Raw genomic sequence first — 22,486 nt, forward strand, 5'->3', positions numbered from 1 at the left:
ATAACAGAGTGGTAAAAAATTAAGTGTGTCTGCTCGCAGCGGGGAATCCCGAGGGGATAAACAGTCTTCATTCTCCCTCAATAAGAAATGACAAACTACTATAACAGCTTTCTTTAAAAATGCCTTCACATGCATATATTATCATTTAACCGTCACAGCCTTTATAGAATAGCATTGTTCTCTGTATTGACGATATGACTGAAACATTTTGTGCTCTGTATCTGTAAATCTGTCTGTGCAAAGACGACGCCAATGTTGTCTGAAAACACTGCTGAAAAAAAGAACTCAAAAAACTTAAAACGTCAAAAAGATAACAAACTCAGACCACTAATTATATCCATCATAGTATCTTGTTGACACCACAGTTAATACCTGATACAACAGTCTTTTTAACTGCTTTTCACAACATAAATCTGCTTTGCTCCAAAATAAATGTTTGTGACATACTAAATATTTCCTGTCAATCAATAGTTTCCATGAGAAGTATGAGAGTTTTAAACTGTAACTTAAGTACATTTATTCTTTATACCTCAGCTCCACCACAGTATAGATAGTGTGCAAACACGTGACAACACTGTGTGACGAATGCGTGCGACGCCATGTTGGATGAATAACAAATCAACAATGGCGTCTAAAGCGAACAACAACAGCAAAACAACTCCGACTTCTTCAAAGTATTTTTGACTCTCTGGAGTCCTCTGCAAAGGCAAGATTCAGAGAAAAAGTCCAAATTTGCGGCGGTGACCCGTACACGCTAAAGCCGTCGGATTATATTGAGGATTTAGATTCATTACCGCTGATTGAATACGACAAACGTCGTGGGCAACCAACGCACAAATGAAGGCATACAAGAGCTTAGATGCTTATCATTTCTTTGTTTCTGGCTGGGTTGGTAGTCTTACCAAACCACTGAAAGATGACAGGGTGCTCGTCCATGCCCGTGTAAATCACTCTCAAAGAGCTCGAGATACACCGCTCAAGCCGTGGTTTGTGAGTGAGAAGAGCGGCGATGTTATCCTCGCACACTGTGATTGTATGGCTGGAGTAAGCGAAGCATGTTCTCACATTGGTGCTTTGCTTTTCGCAAGTGAAGTAGTCTCAAGGAATAAGCAAAACAAAAACAGAAGAAAAGCGCAAATGGCTTTTTCTTCTGTTAAATCCTCACGAGTTATGTTGCTAAACCAGCTGACGGCGTTCGGTAGACAGTAATTCATCCCTCTTTTGTGGATCGTTGTTTTTGATGATTTTAGGAAATCTAAAGAAGCGTTTCTCTGGGTCACGAGTAGCGTTATGACCACAATTATACACTGCGCACACGATTGGCAGTTTCTTTCAATCTTAGACGTTTAAATACAAAGAAAATTACGAAGCGTTGCAGCAACTCCCACGCTAACGGGCGCCGTCTTGGTTGTGTATATCATCCAACATGGCTGATTTACGGGTTGGGACGTAAGCGTGACGTCACATGCACACGATCTACAGGGGAAATACTTGTTGTGTTGCTACTTTTCAGAGTGCAGTAAGATTTTACAAACAAAACATACTAATCAATTTATAAAATAAAATATACTTAATCTCAACCAGCTGTAACATTAAGATGATGTTTTTAAATAAATGCATCTGTAATGGTCATTTAATCATCTTATATATATTATAGTACTCACTGTGTTTTCTATGTGATTAAGTTGTGCAAATTGTTTAATGTGATCACAATCAGGCAAAACATTCACTAAAGAATGTGTCAAAGTTTACAGTTTATAAAGAATATATACAATGTACAGAGGTAATAATCTAAAAGATGTGAGTTAATGTAACACATTGAGTCAGATACAACAGGAGGGTAGGTCATTAAATATGCTGGCTTTGTTTTGTATATTTACTTCCTGAAATGACCCTTTAAGTCTGGACAGAGAGTATGGAAACACCCTCTCTGTCTGCAGCTGATCTATAAACACAGCACAATGCAGACTGAGAAAAAGCCAAACCCAAAATCCTCACCAGACTGGACAACGTTTGATTAAACAGGTCATTTATATCAATAGAAACTAAAGGCAAAAGTAAGAAGGCCGAGTTTCTATAGGAGTGCCCACCTTAACTCATTCATTGTCGTATCAATGGGGGACAGATAGCCTTTGTGTTGTTTCAAATCAGGCTTGCAGCCAGACCTCCTGTGTGTTAGCAGCACATAAATCAGATCCCAATAAACCAGGTCATGCAGAAAATAGATAGAGGAAGTGTGCACACATTTCTCCTCCGTTCTAACAATGGAGGCTGAACAGCACGGCCAGCAGACCGGACCTTGAGCGTGGTCTGACCGTAACTGGGTAGGATGAGATGCTGACCCCTGGAGCGTCTTGGAGGACCCTTCAGCTTCCTGCCACCCGGTCTCGCGGCGCTCCTCCCTGCACCGTCCCAGGAGGACGACAGACCTCACGGACAGGATAGGACTCAGCAGGCCAGGCAGGAAAGGAGAGGTAGGGGTTTCTGACTTGGGATATCCTGTCTTTTAGGGGCCTCTGGGAGATGGATAGAGGTGCATGCTCCTTCTTGGAGGACATGGGTGCTTGCTTCTATGTGACAAAGGGGAGCTACCAGGACAATAAAGCTTAAAGCACACATAGTGGCAAACATGTGACTCAAACACCTGAGGTGACAAATCAGATGTCTCTTTCTCCCTCACTCTCTCCGTCTCTCCTGAGATGGCAGACATTTCAAAGGCATTCACACAAGACGGCCATCGTTAGTGGAGACACGTCGTTTCCGACAGCAGAAAAGAACGGAAGTGTCCAAGCTTTTGGGTGACTCCGGATCTTGGGTTTTGTGAGTCTCAGAGAAGATCATCCTCTTCACAGAGCACAAAGTGTCCCTTCATTCCCTCCTCTATCCTCTCCATTGTGCATCCTTCCCTCCCTTGGGCCTAAATGGGTGCCCTGTCATCTGCAGCAGGACAGAGCAAGTTCAGAGGCTCAGCTGCACTGATTCAAGCATCGCAGGTAAAGATAGCTGCACAGACGAGCACACGTGCAAGCAAGAAAGTACGCAAGAACACCCAGAGAGACCGTGTTGTGCAGGTTTCATTGATTTAGGTCATAACTGATGATAATGTTAAATTGCAGCTTTAATCTTACAGCGATAATTTAAGGTTGAGCAGATTTTTGTGTGTGTGTATGGGTGTGTGTGTGTGTGTGTGTGTGTGTGTGTGTGTGTGTGTGTGTGTGTGTGTGTGTGCGTGTGTGTGTCATTTAATCACATCGTGTTGATGTGTTGTGGATTGTTGCGCAAAAAAAATGTGTAACCTCAATTTCCCCTCCAGGCATGTTGAAAGTTTAATTAAAAACGGATATTAAATAACCAAAACCTCTCTCAGTACAAATGCCCTGTAATCTGCTCTACTTCACACATATTCAAATGCATCGTTACATAAAGCTTCTTCTACAGTAAAATACGTTTTCAGTATTTGCAGCTATGACCGTTGATGCGGCACCACGAGTCACAATCATTTGTTTAAAGTTAGACATGTTGTGAAATTGAAGTAAGGAATCACGTATGAAACAGTTCACAGTGGACTATGGGTTTACAAAAAAAAAATGAAAACAACAATCTGGATGTGAAATGACTATAAAGTAATAATGTTTCATAAGTAATAATGTTCAGACAGTCTACAGTTAAACATGTTCAGATTTCAGACAGCTGTAACGTTTTCTTTACCCCCACAAAGTGTCACAACAAATCATGTTCATAAAAAAATATAATGACATAGAATTGTAAAATAAATGTAGATCACATAACCATTTTAACCCCTAACATACCCACACACAGAAGACTCTTTACATGAGATCCTCCTGACAGGTGGCATGTTGAAAGGAGGCTGAGGCACAGAAACCCAAAGAGAGCTTATGAATACTGAGTAATAGCTATGTAGAACCCATTGTACTACTCTTTAGCACCTTTTGCCTTGTAGTGTATATACTCTTTTATATATATATATTCACGTCTGTACTTTCTTCAGCGTTGTTGTCCTCATTTTTAGCTTCTATACTTTTTTGCATCATTTTGTTGTGGCTTACATTGAGAGCAACAGAAACCAGAGTCAAATTCCTTGTATGTATACACATATTCTGCAAGTAAAGCTGATTCTGATGCAACAGAGTCCTGAATGAAGAACTTTGCTGTAGTGCCAAACTCTTCCAGTTTTCTACAAACCAGATTACATAGGATGAATAGTGGCTTTGTTTAGCCTATCATAAAGAGAAGGAAGGAATACAAGTTACATTTCAGGGAATTCTGTTTAGCTAAAGTGAGCTTCTGAGTCAAGAGGCACAGGTTTACTTTGGCAATGACAGTTTTTCTCAAATTTCTTAGACCTTTTCTGGAAACTATGGAAGATGCATGTGCAGATGTAGCTGTAGAAGCTTTTCAGGGCTGGATTCGCCATGCGAGGCGATATTTCCCCTGCTGCTTGGCTAGGGAGAGCATTGCCTGTGATACTGATGTGTCCTATATTTTTTTTTGTTTTTGTTCTGTATGTAGAAGAGCCAACACATCCACATTTGTGATTGTTAGGATGTTTACGATATCTTGCAAAAGAAAAAAAGAAAAAACAATTTTTGCTCATATTAAAGTAGGCTATATTTGTGTTTTATATTTGAGCATAAAAACAACACTGATAAGGTATTCTAGTGTTTACCATTGAGCATATCAGTGTTCAATTGGTTCTTAGATATATATTTTCGTATTAAGTTGTGTATGTCATTTGAACGTAAAATAAAAAGAGAAGACATAACATTGTTTTGAATGCAGAGTTTCATTTTGCAGGACAACCATTGAGCTTTGCCTTTAGTGTGTTTTTGGATTTGATTTTATTGACAACAAAAGAGTAATACACAAAACATTCAGGTAAATAGTAGCAGCAGATACAGGACATATATAAATGATACAAAAACACATGAAGAGCATAAAGTGAAAAAAACGATTACATAAAATTTAAATAATAATAAAATTGAAATAAAAACAGTAGTACATAGATACACAGGTATATAGATATTCACTCAGAGATTTCAGGAGGAAAAGTCTTATAACTTTCCAAAAGCGTATTACTTTTGTTGTGGTTTGATTAACTGAGTGATTTGGGCAGTGCATTTAGTTTTAGGAAAATACAATTAAAACTTAGTAAGTAATTAATAAATATTTATGTTGTGTTTTTGGATGTGTTTGAATATGAGGTATGCTTTACTAAAAACGTCTGTAAACAATTGAGGAAAAGCTGTAATGGCTGATTTAGAAAGATAGTGAATACTGACACCTAGCGCCAACCACGGAACCATTCTGTCCCCGGAACTTTAGTGTCCGAGTTGATGCTAGCTTCGGAGTTATTTAAAACAAGGACCGGATTAGCTGATGCTAAGGCCTTTAGTAGCTAACACAAGTCAAATTAACCTCCTTTGTTTCACAGTCTGATCTGTTTTTAGTCCGCATGCTGTCTCGTAAGCAGAAGCGGGTGTGGAAATACGTGGAGGAGGGCAGCGTGCTGAAGCTGAAGTCGTACCTGAAGAAGCACCGGGACCTGGATGTGAACTTCTCCCAGGGCAGAAGGGAGAGGAGCCCGCTGCACCTGGCCTGCTGCCTGGGAGACGACGCTGTGCTGCGGCTGCTGCTCAAACACGGAGCCGATGTTCTCCAGAAGAACCGTAAAGGAGACACAGTGTTACACGTAGCCGTCAACAGGACCCTTAAACACGGGAAAACAGGTGAGGAAGACCGAACGAAGAAGCTGTTGTTGAGTTATTACATCTCGTCTGTCTGTCTGTCTGTCTGTGTGTCTGTGTCTGTGTGTGTGTGTATAGATACATACATATACATACACAAATATACATATATGCACATCTACATATACACACATCTACATAGACACACACACACATACATACATACATAACTATACACTATACATCATATACATCTATATATATATATATATATATATATATATATATATATATACACACACACACGCATACATACATATACATACATACATATACATACATACATACACACATCTACATGTACACATACATATACACACATCTACATATTCACACACACACACATCTACATATACACACATCTGCATACACACACATATACATCTACATATTTACACACACACACACATATATATATATATATATATATATATATATATATATATATATATATATATATATATATATATATATATATATATATATATTTGTGTGCATTTATATTGTATATGATTTTCATTGGCAACGATGGCTTCACTGTAATTGTTGTGCATATGATAATAAAGAACTTGAAACTTCATATCTTACTTCATCTATTTATTTTTCCTGCAGCGTATGATGACCTGGTTGTGCCTCTCAAAAGGATCTGTCCAGAAGCTTTGAATGCTCCCAACAGCGCTGGAGTCACACCTCAAGACCTGCTGAACTGGAGGAAACAAACAAAGGTAAATTAGACATTTAGATAAATGTTTTAGTCAGGTACTTTTGATAGCTGCTGTAAAAATTGTAGGGCTGTAACTAATGGTCATTTTCAAGACCAACGTGTAGTTTATGTCTAATCTATAAAATGTTAGAAATTAGTCAAATAAAAATCTAATTGCTTGTTTTTCCTGACGAAAAGACATGATGATAATTTCTAAAACGATTATTTTGATTATTGATTTATCGTTAAATTCCTTTTCCAATCAAACGAAGGCAAACATAAAAATTTGACTATTTTTGACATCTTATTGACAATAATATTTAATAGAATCAGAGACTGGTTATGCCAAGTATGTTTTCACATGCATTACACTACAGTTCATTTAGCTGACACTTTTGTCCAAAGCGACGTACAAAAAGTGCAAACAATCATGGAGATACAACTCCGAACAGCAAGAATCTTGTAAGTACAATAGCTTCAAATAGGTACAATCGTATAAGTGAACACTGTCTTCAAATAAGCCAGCTTGAAGTTCAACATACAGAAACAATAGAATACAAATTCAACTATTAGCTATAAATAAGCCAAACCAATACAAGTGCAACATACAAAGAACAGTTGTTTTCTTCATTCGCCGAGGTGCAGTCGAAACAGGTGAGTTTTCAGTCTGCGCCGGAAGGTGTGAAGACTGTCTTCTGTCCTGACATCAATGGGGAGGTCGTTCCACCATTTTGGAGCCAGGATAGCAAACAGTCGGGTTTTGTTTGAGGGAAATCTGGGTCCCACTCGTAGTGGAGTGGCGAACCGATTGGTCGACGCAGAGCGAAGTGAACGCGCTGGGGTGTATGGTTCGACCATGGCCTGGATGTAGGAAGGGGCTGATCCATTCACAGCACGGTAGGCCAGCACCAGAGTCTTGAAGCAGATTCGGGCCGCCACTGGTAGCCAGTGAAGGGAGCGGAGAAGCGGTGTAGTGTGGGAGAACTTGGGTAGATTGAAGACCAGTCGGTCTGCTGCATTCTGGATGAGCTGTAGAGGTCTGATGGCGCATGCAGGCAGTCCAGCGAGGAGGGAGTTGCAGTAGTCAAGGCGGGAGGTGACAAGAGCCTGAACAAGAACCTGCGTCGCCGTACAAGGGATTTGTCTTGGTGTTTTGGTGAGAAAAGAGAAAAGAAAAAAACACAAGTACCGAAAAAGTCAAGAATCATAAGTATAAAATAGAAATTTACAATAAAAAATATGTTTAACATTTACACTAACCATTATCCTACATCTACACCTCAGTAAGGTTTTTATTTTATTTATTTATTTATCATAATGTAACACTGTTGTTGTCTCTGTCACCAACTTATAACATGACAGACCGTCTCCTGTGCAATCTTATATTTGCACCCTGTGAAATTATATTTATACATTATTATTTATTTATTTTGTAGTACTATGCTACACACCATGTGTGTATTACATGTTTTGGTGCAATTATCTATCCTGGATCATATCTGTGTAAGTGAAAGGTGTTGTATGGTATGTTTATAGCTATGTTATTGTTGTTTTTATATTATCTTTTAATATTTTTGTATCTTATCTTGTTTTAATTTTTATTTATAACTGTTTTCCCTTTTGCTTTCTTGGCTCATGAGCTACTTTAACAAGTACATTTCCCCTGTGGGGAATCAATAAAGTTATTATCTTATATTATTCTTCATTGTTTTCCATTAATTTCTGTGTGGTTTAATAATCAGAGTTGTCAGGTCCCACTGAACATGTTGGTATTGCCGTTGAAAGACAGATTAATGTTAAAATGTCTCGTTTTGTTCTGGTGGATTCTATAAAATAAAAGTGTTTCTAGTGTACTATCTTTAGATATCAGAACGTCTGATCAGCACGTTTCTATTCTCTCTGTTGGTTTTCATACCATACACAAAGGAATCAAACCATCAGCTGTGTGTATATACATATGCAAAGTCTGTGTGATTATTTGGTATCAGTTGTCAGCAGAGCACAGTGTTTGTTGTCTTGGATCATATTTACATATAATTTCCTTTTTATATCTTTCAGACTGCAGAAAACATGAGCCGTCCATCTGAAGGAGACCCTGAGAAGGAGTGGATGGAAAAGCTGTTTGGTGAATGCGAGGATGAATTCTGCGAAACCTTTGGAGTATATGATGGTAAATTTAAATTAATTCTTTAATGCTGAATTTTATTTTTACTTACTTCACCTGATAACAACACTGCTGTATTTGTTTTTACAGCCGATGATTTTCTTCCTGTGGATGATGACGAGGAAGACTTCGGGGACTGGGCTGATCGTATCAGAAGAGATTATTTCGATAAAAAGCACGCTGAAGCTCAAAGACTGGCAGCGTCGTCTTCTGGGTGGAAAAAAAAGAAGAGTAAACAAGAGAGAGAGCAGGAAGAGCAAAGCAACAAGAAGCTGCACGAGAAGCTGCAGAGGGAACACGAAGAGTATCTGGCACGAGCTGCACGTAAAGAGGAAGAGACTCGTCTGGGTAGGAAGCGCACGTACGATGAAAGATGCGCAGCTACTTTTGATGGTGGCGCTTCATCTAAAGACACAAAGCTGAGCTACAGCGACATCCCCTGGCCAGCTCCACGAGGGACAGTACTGGAGATGCTGGATGTGATGCTGCACGGCGTGGACAGGAAAGACGTGCCGGTGTTTCGTAAAATGCTCCGTAAGCAGCAAACGCTGTGGCATCCTGATAAATTTGCTCAGCGCTGTGAAGCTCGTTTAGAGGAGAAGGACAAACAACGGATCCTGGATACAGTTACCGCTCTGTCACAGGAGCTCAACAGACTGGCCCACAGTCTGAGGACCTAAAATGTAGCTTTGTATAATATATCCTGTTCTGGAAAACTGAACTGTACACAAAGTTGGTTCCATTAAGGCTGCAATAGACAACTTTTCAACTCCCTCCCCCCTAGCATTGTGTTGTGGTATTAGTTATTGTTGGCGCCGCTGTTGCAAGAACAACCAAATCGCTTGTCTATTGCCACTTTAATGGAAAATAAACAAAAAGTCCAGCACACTGTTTCACAACGTTTTGGTCCTCAGACCTTCATCAGGGGAAATGTTTACAGACACTCAGCACCAGGATGTAAATGTAGCCTTGGGGAAAAACACAAACCAGAGGGCGACTCTTACCATTTATTCAAATTAAAGGGCACACCAATGTTGGTAATGGTAGTGGTGCTCAGATCTATCCTGCTAGCCTAGGCAGCGAACCAGCAACTTTCTGGTTTACACGTGTTCTCCTTTTACCTTTTTAGTGCCACCACTGCCATGGAAGGAGAGCATTAGTGTGTTCCTGAACTGTATACATGTGGGGAGAAATTAAAGTCACCTCTGCCATTATTGTGGATATTTGCTGTTGACATTTTCCGGAAATATGAGCGTGTACTTGATGGATTGATGCTCCTCCACAGAGTCGTTTTGATACCAGATTGAACACTGAGCATAAACATACTTCTGTTAAATGCTCGATTTTAAATAAGATAAAATGAACATCATCCAGATTTCTCTCATCTCGAGTAACATTTGTGTTGAGTCATGTGGGCCTACCACCGGTATTTGCAGCATGTAGTCAGTCTCATCAAAAAGTTGCTTGTGCCTGTGATCTGCAGATCTATTAAACTACACACTAATGATTTATCACAAGAGAAAATGTGTTTATAAAAACATCAAAATGAACATATAATCATGAAACAACCTAAATAGAGGATTTCACACAAAGAAGAGCAGATGGTCGGCCCGCTTTCAGTGACGGAACAGAATAAGAAGATGTGCTGGTTGCCAGTTTTGTGTGCTAACCCCCCTTTTAAACAACTTTCCATTTAGAGCACTATCTAAAACGAGACAAAGGAATTGGCCGAATTCTTTATACGTAAAATGTAAACTAAGGCTAATTTTATTTTTTAAAGAGCAAGATGTTTATTCTATTTATTCACATGTATGACATCAAAACAAAAATAACCATAGTATAAATGATATATGAAGTATAATATAGATTGGAAGGTCGAATCACAAATGGTTTAGTGATTTAATATATCTTTTAGAAGTTTTTTTCAAAATAATTTCCATTCTTCATATTTTTATAAATAATTTTTCTATGAGCTGCAAAAGCATCAGTGAGCTTCATTTTATTTAGCAAATTTAAACTTTAAAAAAGTCCAAAATATCAATGCTGCTTTGTTGCAACTACTTTGCAGACTTGTCTAATGCATATAGTAGTTTATCATATGTTCATATATTAATTGTAGTAGTTTGGTATATTATAGTGTAATCTCATTTATTCTTTATATTTTATATTATGTATCTGTAGATACTCTATCGAGATATATATTTCTAGTGTTGATATGTATATATTTATGAGTTTTACTCATGTGCATTGCCTTAAAAACCTGCTCCTACAGTTACACAAAAAATTCCCGATTTCCGATGAATAAAGTACACCTATATATCAAACTACAACCAGACCTCTTTGACATTTAATTTTATAATTCAAGAAACAACGATTATTTTGGAGGATGCCACGGTATCTGGCAACCCGGCGACGCAATCTGTGTCAAATTGCCGGGCGACGTAGCGGGAATAAAGGCCGTAGCCTATTTCTGACTGGCTTTTTATAACGTGTGATGCTGCCTTCAGCCCCATTTGTCTCCATGGCGGGTTAAAGATTCATCTTTTAGTTTGCCTGTTGCTCGTTTCTGTTTCAGCGTTGCGTCGTCGCCGTGTTTTTGCGCCGTAACAATGACAGGTGTTGGAGGTAAAGAGCGCACGCGATGACGCCTTTCTCCGGGATCACTCGATGCGAAAGGTGCATTAGGGAGGTTTCCGTCTTTGTTTTCATATTGTTTATTTATTAGACATTAGACGATGAGAAAACGGTTCCCAGAGTCAGTATGAGGAAAAAAGGTATCTTCTGAAAATAGTCTTTATTGTTAGACAATAATTAATCCTCGAGGGGATGTTAATTGGTTAACGGGTTTAAAGCCACGCACCGACTCGTTTAATTTTGTGATGTCCTATTTTCGCTTGTCGTGAACGGCCCGTTGTCCTGCTTCAGTAGACTACAGACCGATTATAAAGCGGCGGAGAAGATCTGTCTGGCTGATAAAGATGGTGTTTCGGAGTGAGGAGATGTGTCTGGCGCAATTGTTCCTGCAGTCCGGCTCTGAATATGACTGCATTAGTGAGCTCGGGGAGCTGGGGCTGGTTGAGTTTCGAGATGTAAGTAGAGATGATGCACAAACACTAGTATCTATTCTGCCACCAGTTTAAAAGTCTTTGTGTTTATCTATTTGTATTATTGTATTATTTGAAATACAGAATAATCTGATTCCTTACCTGTCCTGTCTCTCACAGTATGCATGTACTGTATGTTGAAGGGATGGGGATGGATGGGGGAACTCCCTCCTATAAATAGACCCAAATGTTTTTGTGCACTTTAGTTTTGTAAAATATTATCTATCTATACATCTATAAGTCTGTGTGTCTGCATTATGACTTTTCATGTAAATTACTCCACATTTTACTTGACTTGGGGACAGGAGGATTGTTTTTAAACAATATTTAAATACAATCAGAATAAGGTTTATTATTATTATTATAGTAGGTTTTCACTTACAATGAATTAGCCTTGGTATTTTGGTGTATACAATAAACATAAAAAAAATAGAAAATTACAATATAAATATGAAAAAGATACTACAAAAATAATATAGCCAATATGTCATAATAATAAACCAAATTAACAATTACATTTGTTATTACGAATATTAGAGCCAGTCTAAAACTATGATTTGCACATGATTGCACTGAGTGATGCAGTAACCTGCAGCTGCCTGACCTGTGATGCTCCTCTGGTTTCAGCTCAACCCAAGTGTCAGCTCATTTCAGCGGCGCTTCGTCAGCGAAATCAAGAGATGCGAGGAGATGGAGAGGATTCTGGGTAAGAAAGAGCACCTGGGGTGGTTCATGTGGGCATTCACCTCTATAATATATCATCAGGGGCATGTAAGCAACTCATGGCTGATTTGTGTTTTGTAGAAAAGGGTCCCTCTGAGGTTTAGATGTACACAACATGCTATGACATAATTACCATGAAACAAACTGTCAGCATTTTTCGTGGACAGGCTACCTTCTGAGGGAGATTCAAAAGGCTAACATCACCGTTCCAGAGGAGGACGAGAGCCCGCTTGCTCCTCCCCCCAGACAAGTCCTTGAGATCATGGTAAGTGTCACTTCAACATCCACATTCTACCATAAAAATACCCATTTTGTACACATTTCATAGTGTTTAGTTGAGTATGTTTACACAATACTCAATTAATACACATTGGGATCTACCATTTATATGAAACCTGGCTATTCATATCTGTATACAACATAATATTATACAGTTGCTTCAGTGCAGGCATGTCGTTCCCTCGTCCACATCTATTGACCTCAAGCTTTCTTTAATTTCCCCTTCAAGCACCTTTATGGTTGGAAAAAGCATTCATCATACCACACTGTCTGACAGTATCATGCATATATGTTGTATCGTCTTGTTCTCGCGTGTTTTTATAAGTGAACTAATCCATCAAATGGAAATATTTCCCCCCAAATTAAGTCTGACACATTTGCTATCTTTGGAAACGTGTGAGTCTCTACTACATACTGGAATACCTTTCAGTAATGGAAGATGAGACATTTAAAATGTACCTTCCACACTTTCACTTTCATTTCACCGTGTAGCCCGTCATGTATTATCATATTCTTAGTTTTTGCTGACGTAGTGCTACTTCACCTGACGGAGGATCTGCACACATGGTGGAGAATGATTAGAAACAGGGATGAATTGTTTACACGCTACAATATCCTGGTCCCGGGGCTCCTTCTGACACAATTCAGGTTTATTATATATAAAATAACGTAAACTCATCATGACAAATAATGTTTAGGTTTAAGGAGGATGCCATGAGGATGAGAGCTGCAATTATTAGTCTCTTGACAGAAAATTAATCAAGAACTATTTTGATGATTGTTAAAGTAATTTGTCGTGCAAAAATGTTTCCAGCCTCTGAAATGTGTAGATGTCCTGCTTTTCTCTCTGTTATATCTTTTTAAACTGAATATGTGTGTGTGTGTGTTGGTCTGACAAAGCGAGACATTTAATATAATTCATATAATTGAACTTGAAATAGACATATTTCAGTATTTTCTGACATTTCATGGACCAAGTGATTCATCTAGAAAATAATCATTGCAGCCCTAGTCATAGGTTACATGCAGCATTTGTGATCTCTCTATTTTGTATCTTTACAACTAATTTATAGATGATCAATGCTGCACAATGGGATTTAACCAGGTATTATTGTAATTAAGTTCATTTAAAGTTTTCTTTGTCTACCCCCTATCAATCAATCAATCTGATTCTGACCGTGTCCTGCTGCCAGCCGTATTCACTGTTGTGTCTTGGATCCCTAAGTTGACTGAATGAAGATTTACGCTGGTGTTCAATGTGTGTTGGTGTTCAGGAGCAGCTTCAGAGGCTGGAGATGGAGCTCAGCGAGGTGGCCCGAAACAAAGAGAAGCTGCAGAGGAACCTCCTGGAGCTCACCGAGTACACGCACATGCTGAAGATCACACGGACCTTCATACACAGCCGCTCCAGAGTAAGTGCGTCCAAACGTCTGTCGTGTTTGCATCTCAGGCGAAACGCTCCCCTTCACCTCGGCACCAGCGTCTTGTTTTTTTTTTTCACCGACTTGTTTTGTGTCCTGTGGTGAAAGAGGTGGAACTAGAGCCGACTTTAATTAAAGACTCAGACACGTTACAGCCGCCGTTACAACCTGACTCGTCCTGCCGTGTTAAAAAGAGACGCCGCAAAGAGCAACAGTGGTGTCTATGTGAGAAACAAACATCTGTGAACACCACACAGGCTTTGTGGTGGAATATAACTAAGTAACAAATTAGAGGTACTTGTACTTAACTTGAGTATTTCCATTTTATGCTACTTTATTCTTTTACTCCACCACAACTCAGAGGCAAACATTGTACTTGTTACTCCACTACGTCTATTTGACAGCTTTAGTTCAGATTACAGTCTTTCAACACTTTCCTGTCCAGTGAAAACCATGTATTTCCAAATTTGTTGATTTCATATTTGAATGTTTCTGATAAACTGAAAGATGAAATGTTCTTTAAGGGTTAAGAAACTCATCTTACTTTTTAAGCTCAATAAACTCTTTAAAAAGCTTCTTGGATCAGCTGGAACATGCATCGTCACAAAGCTGAAAACAGGCTGTTTTCTGAGAAACTCGTGAAAAGTTTACTTTTTCTTTTCAGAGATACGTGGTTCTCACAGGACAGCGACGCTAAAAACATGATGATCTTATAGAATATGATGCATTGCTGTAAATTAACAGTATATAAAGGTGTTACAATTAGCACAACCTTAAACATCTACAGCAGTAACATACACACATTAATGCAGCAGTAATAATAATCTAAAAACATCATATATAATAGTGAAACAGGGAACATTTAACTGCACAACCGATACTTTAAGGACATTATTCTGATAATACTTACACACCTTTACTTAAGTAAGCTTTTGAATGCAGACTTTTATTCATAGTGGAGTATTTTCACAGTGTTAGTACTTTGAGTAAAGGATCTGAATACTTCTTCCACCTCTGGTGTCGGGCCGTTGTAGGCAGCAGTTATTATAAGCTGTCATGAATGAAACATGTTCCCTTTTATAATTAGCATGAGGCTCTTGGTCCCCAGTATGAAGAATTCCCCACAATGGAGACCGACACGGTGACTGGATGCACTGGTATGCAAAGGCTCGGAGCCAAGCTGGGGTGAGCTGCAACATGTGTCATTCACATCCACACAACAGCACGTCATAATGTGTGAACCTCAAACCTGATCGGGTCTCTCCTGGCTGCAGCTTTGTTTCCGGTCTCATCCAGCGGGTGAAGGTGGAGGCCTTCGAGCGCATGCTGTGGAGAGTGTGTAAGGGTTACACCATCCTCAGCTACGCAGAAGTGGATGAGAACCTCGCTGATCTCGACACTGTGAGTTTCTGTTTTATTATTTGTTATTTAAGTCCTTTGAAAACTTATTTTCTCAATCATCTTTTTACTCTGAACAACAGGGACTTACGTGAACACAATTATCTGCTAAAGTTAGAACACTTTTAGTTATTTCACACGGCAGATTTGTGTGTTTGACCTTGCTTTGCTTGCTTGTGTTGGGAACGTAGCTTTTGAAATGTGATAGGTTTCAGATTACTAGTTACCCCGTTACAATGTAATAAGTTATGTAACTATTTTAATTACTTCATCAAAATGATGGAACTTATTCCATTTGATTACTTTTCCAACACGTGTTTTAAACTTGGCAATAAAGCTGAACAGTCCTAAAAACATAAACTCCGGTGTAAGGTAAGTTTATTTAACAACAATGCAATAAAGTGATTTTCATGAACAAAGCTTTAAGGCAAAGTACAAAAGAACCACGTTATAAAATTATAGTCATTAAAGAGCCAAAAGAACAGAAATAAAATAGAATAAGACAGGTATGAAACGCAAGAATAAAAGATATTAATTTTTAGTAAAGGTAGTGTTGTAACTTCTTATTAAAGGTTCTGGAATATAACTTGAATTAAGATTGGAACAGAGCAACAGAATTAATGTTATATTCTACATATAACATTTCTACCCAAAATAATATATTATATATTGTAATCTCCTACATTTTCGTTAGTAACTGTAAATTAATTACATCTTTTTTTAATTAATTACAATTAATAATTACATTTATTTTGTAATTTAATTATGTTACATGTTCCTAGTTGCTCCCCAACATTGCATATTTCTATTGCTATATGTTTGAATAGCCAGTTCCTTTGTGAAGCACCGACTCCAATAAATCTCCTCGGTCTTTTTAGCAAAGAGCCACAGAAAGCATATGAATATAGATAGATATTTTTAGCTGACAGTCGTCGCTGGTTAAGCCAACAGACATCACTGGGGCAGATTAATGCAGCTGTAGCTAATTAACTATTATTATTAATTAAACTTAATTACGTAACGGCTAAAACGAAAAATGTGACTGTTCCCTGGTTAATGTGCTCTCTGAAACCGGCTTTAGGGGGCTTTAAATTAAAACTCCATGACCAGGATTTAGCTGGCTTATCTTATGAGAAAAGAAAAGTCATTTTTCATCACTTGTTTTGAAGCTGTAGTAAAAACTTGCCCGGTCTGTGTTGTTTCAGGGTGAGATCAGCAAAAGTGTTGTGTTTCTCATCTCTTTCTGGGGAGACCAGATCGGACAGAAAGTACAAAAAATCTGCGATTGGTAAGAATGCCATCACCGCATGACTCAATGTTTCAGTACCTTGTTGTGTCCTTCTTCATTGTCAGCGTACACGTCTGTCTCTGCTGTCCTCAGTTACCACTGCCATCTTTACCCTCACCCTGAGAATGACGAGGAGCGGGCAGATGTGCTGGACAGCTTAAGGACGCGCATCCAAGACCTTAACAACGTAGGACTGATGAAGACGGACAGCAACATTTAACACGTACACACACTCTCAGTGAGTTTGTAGTAACTGTTGCGTTCCTCCAGGTGCTGCACCGCACTGAGGACTACCTGAGGCAGGTTCTGCAGAAGGCCTCGGAGTCGGCCTATTCCTGGGTCGTGCAGGTGAAAAAGATGAAGGCGATCTACCACATCCTGAACCTCTGCAGCTTTGACGTCACCAACAAGTGTCTGATTGCTGAGGTGTGGTGTCCCGTCAGCGACCTGGCCAACCTGCGGGGCGCGCTAGAAGAGGGCGCGGTGAGTAAAAAGAAAAGTCATGGAATCTTATGTGCCGTCTTAAAGCCAAATCAAAATTGTAATTGGACTCAATGATAACAGTAATAAGTAGAAGACTTCCACCAAGGCAAGAAATGCCCTAGCTCACAATGCTATTTTCCGGTGATTTGGATTCGCTCCACCGCCACACCCTCCCAACAAAGTTTCATGAAAATCGTGCTAATAAAAAATGTTCTTTTAATCCAAAAATCAGTAGGATAATTCCCAGTCCTGAATCCCTCCATCTCATGTTTTGTATCATTTGTTGTTGTAGTTTCGGTTAGCATTTTCTTCTCTTGTTGCAAAGTGTGTGTGCCAGCAACTCCTACTACTCCAGGGGAGTTGTTTTGGTTGTTTTCAGATGAAATGTCTCACCCAGAATCAACTAGAGAAGTAAATATTTGACTCGAGTGAACAACGGGAGCTCCAAACATCATCAATGTGTCTTTTTCTGTGAACATGTAACGCCGGTTGGTACGGCGCTGATTTCAGAATTGTCCTTTACATGTTTGTCTTTATTTTTTTAACAGAGAAAAGGTGATGCCACCGTACCGTCCTTTGTGAACCGCATCCCGAGCACTGACACTCCACCCACCCTGTTAAGAACCAACAAGTTCACGTCTGGCTTTCAGAGCATTGTGGAGGCGTATGGGGTGGGGGACTATCGCGAGGTAAGCCCAGGTAAGAACTCACACTGGGTCTTGTAAAGAATAAACTCTAAAGTGTGTTTTTGTTTGCTTTTGGAGAAGTTCAAAATGAGCACATTGATGGTGTTTCTCTCATTGGCAGCTCCTTACACCATCATCACATTCCCCTTTCTGTTTGCTGTGATGTTTGGCGACCTCGGGCACGGGATGATAATGAGTCTCTTCGCCTTGTGGATGGTGCTGACGGAAAAACAGCAGAAGAAGAAACGATCCAGTAATGAGGTAGGAATGAGTTGTTCCTCTCATCTATAATGCAGTCTGATGACTGTAAATGAGTTTTCGCTGATAGCTGTGTCTCTGTTGATCTCAGATATGGGAGATGTTCTTCAACGGACGTTACATCATCCTGATGATGGGGCTTTTCTCTATCTACACTGGGCTGATTTACAACGACTGTTTCTCCAAGTCTCTCAATATATTTGGTTCTGCCTGGAGCGTCAAGGCCATGTTTACAAATCAGCAGTGGACGTGAGTTAGCAGTAAAGTTCACACACTCGTTTCCTTACCTCATTACACCTACCCTTTTTACAATACTTGTTTTGTTTTTTACAATTTTCATTATACTGAAAATTAAAGATACAAAATATAATATATACATATTTGTTCCAAACAACAAATCATATACACACAAGTGTTCATACCTCTGTTTTATATTTGTAAATCCTCTTATTTTTATGTATTTTATTTAAATCTATAAATTGTATTACACATTTTATTTCCTTTTCAAAACTATTCCACAAATGAGATAATTAAATGACTTTGTTTTGGGGTTTTGTAATTGATACATATATTTTTTTTTACATTGCAGAAATAAAACCCTCCAAACAAACGCTTTGCTCACGTTAGACCCAAACATCAGCGGCGTTTTCACCGGACCATACCCCTTTGGCATCGATCCTGTGAGTAAATGCACTCAGACACTACAGTCAGGATATACACATATTATATATGCTCTACAGTCTGTAAAGCCCACTGAGACAAATGTGTAATTTGTGATATTGGGCTATAAATACATTTGATTTGATTTGCTTTTTAATATCCCATCAGATATGGAACTTGGCAGTGAACCGGCTGTCCTTCCTCAACTCCTACAAGATGAAGATGTCGGTTGTTATGGGGGTCATTCACATGAGCTTCGGAGTGGTGCTGAGCGTCTTCAATCACTTGTGAGTGGCTCAGGATATAAGTCTCTGACAGTAAACGCACATCACTTGTGTTACTTACAGCATGAGCATCCAGCAATTATAAAATAAAAGAAATGAGATATCGGGTTGTTTTTTTTATCACAGTTGGTTCAGCATAAATGTCACGAATAAAACTACGTATTGTTTTTGATAAGCATTTAACGGTCCAATCATTAAAACCACTCTTATGACTTTCTACTTTGTTCTCTCCCTTCAGGCACTTCCGACAGAAATTTAACGTCTATCTGCTATTTCTTCCTGAGCTGCTCTTCCTGCTCTGTCTCTTTGGCTACCTGGTCTTCATGATTGTCTACAAGTGGTTGGCGTTCGGTGCTCGAGACTCCAGCCAGGCTCCCAGCATCCTCATCCACTTTATTAACATGTTTGTCATGCAGGGGAAGGATATCACGCCTCTCTACCCAGGACAGGTATGTGTTGATGATATAATCTGAAACACTATGTGGATGTCTTTTGATCCTTGTTGAGGCATTTGTGTTGTCTTGATTCCACAGACTGGGCTGCAAATCTTCTTAATTGTGATAGCTATGATGTCAGTTCCCGTGATGCTGTTAGGAAAACCTCTTTACTTGTATTGGCTGTACCGTGGAGGCAAAGGCCTGCGCAGACGCAGAGTATGTGGGATCAAACATATTTGAATATATATATTTATGCTAAACCTAAAGTCTTTTTTAATAAAATCAGCGCTGTTGTCTCACTTCAGGGTTATGAGCGGGTGAGGCGTGTAAGTGAGGACGACAATTCAACAACACCATCCTATGAAGATGATGAAGAGGAGGGACTTGATGAAATGCCAAGCAGAGAAGCTCTTCCCAAAGAGGTCAGAGATCCACCAGTACCATGCCTTTTATATGTTAAATGTACATAAACATTTCTGTATAAACAAAGTAAAGATACCCAGTACACTTTTGGACTTTTGGAATGTATTGTAATGTATTATTTATAATACCCTCTTTCTTTTCTTCTTTTTATATATATATATGATATATATATATATATATATATATATATATAATATTTTATTTTATTTATATATATATATTTATTTTATTTATATATGTATATATAATATTTTTATTTATTTATATATATATTATGTATATAATATATATATATATATATATATAGAATATTTTTATTTTATATATATTATTTTATTTTATTATATGTATATATATTATTTTATTTATATATATATATATTTATATATATATACATATAATTATGTATATATATATTTGTTTTGTTTTAAATATATATAAATAATTTATTATCATTGTCTAAATTTCAAAATGCAAAAATATTGTATGCAGTATTAAAACAGGAGAGCCACACTATCTGGACTTCATTTTCATCAGTATGACTTAAGTGTAATATCTTATATATATTTTAAACTGTTTTGCAGTTTGACTTTGGGGATGTGCTCCTGTACCAGGCCATTCACACCATAGAGTACTGCCTGGGCTGCATTTCCAACACTGCATCATACCTGCGTCTCTGGGCGCTCAGTTTGGCCCACGCCCGTAAGTGTAGCCACGAGAAGTACCACTTTGCATTTTTTTACCTTTTAGATATAAATTAATTTGTGTGTGTCTCTGGCCCCGTATGGCCTTTTGTTCGTATTGTTTTCAGAGCTGTCAGAGGTGTTGTGGGGCATGGTGATGCGCCTGGGTCTGAGGATCACCACGAGAGTGGGGGTGGTGTTTTTAGTCCCTGTGTTCGGCCTCTTCGCCGTGCTCACCGTGTCCATCCTACTGGTCATGGAGGGTTTATCAGCGTTCCTCCACGCTCTCCGACTTCACTGGTGAGTCTCATAGTACCGGCTGATCTGAATATTCACAATTATACAATTAGAGTACTGTGATATGAGACTAGACATCATTTTGGATTGTAGCCATTGTAATTAGCTGATTATTTTCTCAATTAGTTGATTAATCATATAGTCTATAAAATGTCAGAAAATAGTGGAATGAAATATTTTCCAGAACTAAAAGAGACGTTTTCAAATTGCTTGTTTTGTTTGTTTAAACCGACAGTCCAAAACCCAAAGACATTCATTTAACTAGCAGAGAAGACTAAAAGATTCAGCAAATATTCACCTTTGACAGGCTGTGAGCAGAGGATTTGGTCCATTGTTGCTTTCAAGAATTATTCAACCTATTGTTCGATTATCAAAACAACACAACAACTATTCACATATCATTTCAGCTCTAATCATAATATCACGGTGTAGCTAAAATTATAACTTGTTCTACTCTGTAAGGCAGTGATTAAGTGAAATGATGCAAGTTGTTAGATGAATTAATATAAATATTTTTATTGAGCTTAAATAATAAGTCTTAAAATATAAAATACAGCAACATTATTCAGACATTGAGTTTAAAATCTTTTTGTATTATTCTTTTCAGCATGACATTGCTCTGCTTTATTAAGTTTCCTGTTTGCATTCACCTCCCTTATCGTAAATTAAAGTTCCCTTAATTATTCACTTGACCATTTGATTTCAGGGTGGAGTTTCAGAACAAATTCTACCACGGGACCGGTGTAAAGTTTTTGCCCTTCGACTTCTCCCTCCTGCCCTCCGTTTTTGAACAAGATGGCTTGCTTTAAAAAAAAAGAAAATGGACTCTGAAGTACAGCATAGAGTGAAAGCAGACTTTGTAATTGGGAAGGATGTGGGAAGCTGAAACAATTTACACTGTGATGACGACAATAAACCTTCAAGACAATGGACTGAAACGCACTCTTGTAGCAACGTTTTTCACCATGACGATTTTTAAAATGTTATCGGCTGTGCTGACTGCCTTACTACTGTACCCAGCGAAGCCCTGAATATACAGAGGTTGGAAATTCTTCTTCTGTTAATGATTTAATTTTGTAGGTGGGATATCGCTCAACACTACTCGCTACACCAGTTGGGTGAGTTTATATATTTTATTTGCATTGTGCTGTGTAAACTGGTTTTGTATTATTTACAACATGGTATTTAAAATAAACAGTTATACAGTGCAATGTAAAGTTACAAGACCATATCAAGCATCCTTGTGTAGTGCCATAGAGATTTATTTCTGATGATGATAAGGGGATGCTTTGGGGTCTTTTAAAACTGCTCCTTTACATGATGAGAGAAAACTTGTAGGTATCGAAAGAAAGAAAAAATACACACATTACAACCCTTTTTTGTGAGGCATATTGTCACAAAGCACTTTGCATAAATGATTGTACAATGAA

At 38.4% G+C, this 22,486-nt stretch overlaps 2 protein-coding genes across 3 annotated transcripts; both read left to right on the forward strand.

The window, feature by feature from the left end:
* Positions 1–5,330: 5,330 nt before the first annotated feature.
* nfkbil1 (nuclear factor of kappa light polypeptide gene enhancer in B-cells inhibitor-like 1) lies at positions 5,331–9,846 on the forward strand. The gene is made up of 4 exons (XM_029445447.1): positions 5,331–5,747; positions 6,378–6,490; positions 8,527–8,638; positions 8,723–9,846. The coding sequence occupies exons 1-4, from the start codon at positions 5,474–5,476 to the stop codon at positions 9,310–9,312; spliced, it is 1,089 nt and encodes a 362-aa protein (XP_029301307.1). The 5' UTR covers positions 5,331–5,473; the 3' UTR covers positions 9,313–9,846.
* A 1,228-nt stretch (positions 9,847–11,074) lies between these two features.
* On the forward strand, positions 11,075–21,927 carry atp6v0a2a (ATPase H+ transporting V0 subunit a2a). Of its 2 annotated transcripts, none has more exons than XM_029445250.1 (20): positions 11,075–11,721; positions 12,364–12,442; positions 12,627–12,724; positions 14,013–14,150; positions 15,247–15,344; positions 15,434–15,560; positions 16,763–16,845; positions 16,939–17,032; positions 17,116–17,328; positions 17,877–18,027; positions 18,136–18,275; positions 18,364–18,521; positions 18,862–18,952; positions 19,101–19,219; positions 19,455–19,665; positions 19,750–19,869; positions 19,959–20,075; positions 20,661–20,778; positions 20,888–21,059; positions 21,763–21,927. In XM_029445250.1, the coding sequence occupies exons 1-20, from the start codon at positions 11,611–11,613 to the stop codon at positions 21,863–21,865; spliced, it is 2,541 nt and encodes an 846-aa protein (XP_029301110.1). In that variant the 5' UTR covers positions 11,075–11,610; the 3' UTR covers positions 21,866–21,927. The 2 variants fall into 2 exon arrangements, with proteins under 2 accessions (XP_029301110.1, XP_029301112.1); XM_029445252.1 differs by having other exon boundaries at positions 15,268–15,344.
* Positions 21,928–22,486: the final 559 nt, after the last annotated feature.

Source organism: Cottoperca gobio, chromosome 12, assembly GCF_900634415.1.
Source record: "Cottoperca gobio chromosome 12, fCotGob3.1, whole genome shotgun sequence".
In the NCBI taxonomy this organism is placed as follows: Eukaryota; Metazoa; Chordata; class Actinopteri; order Perciformes; family Bovichtidae; genus Cottoperca; species Cottoperca gobio.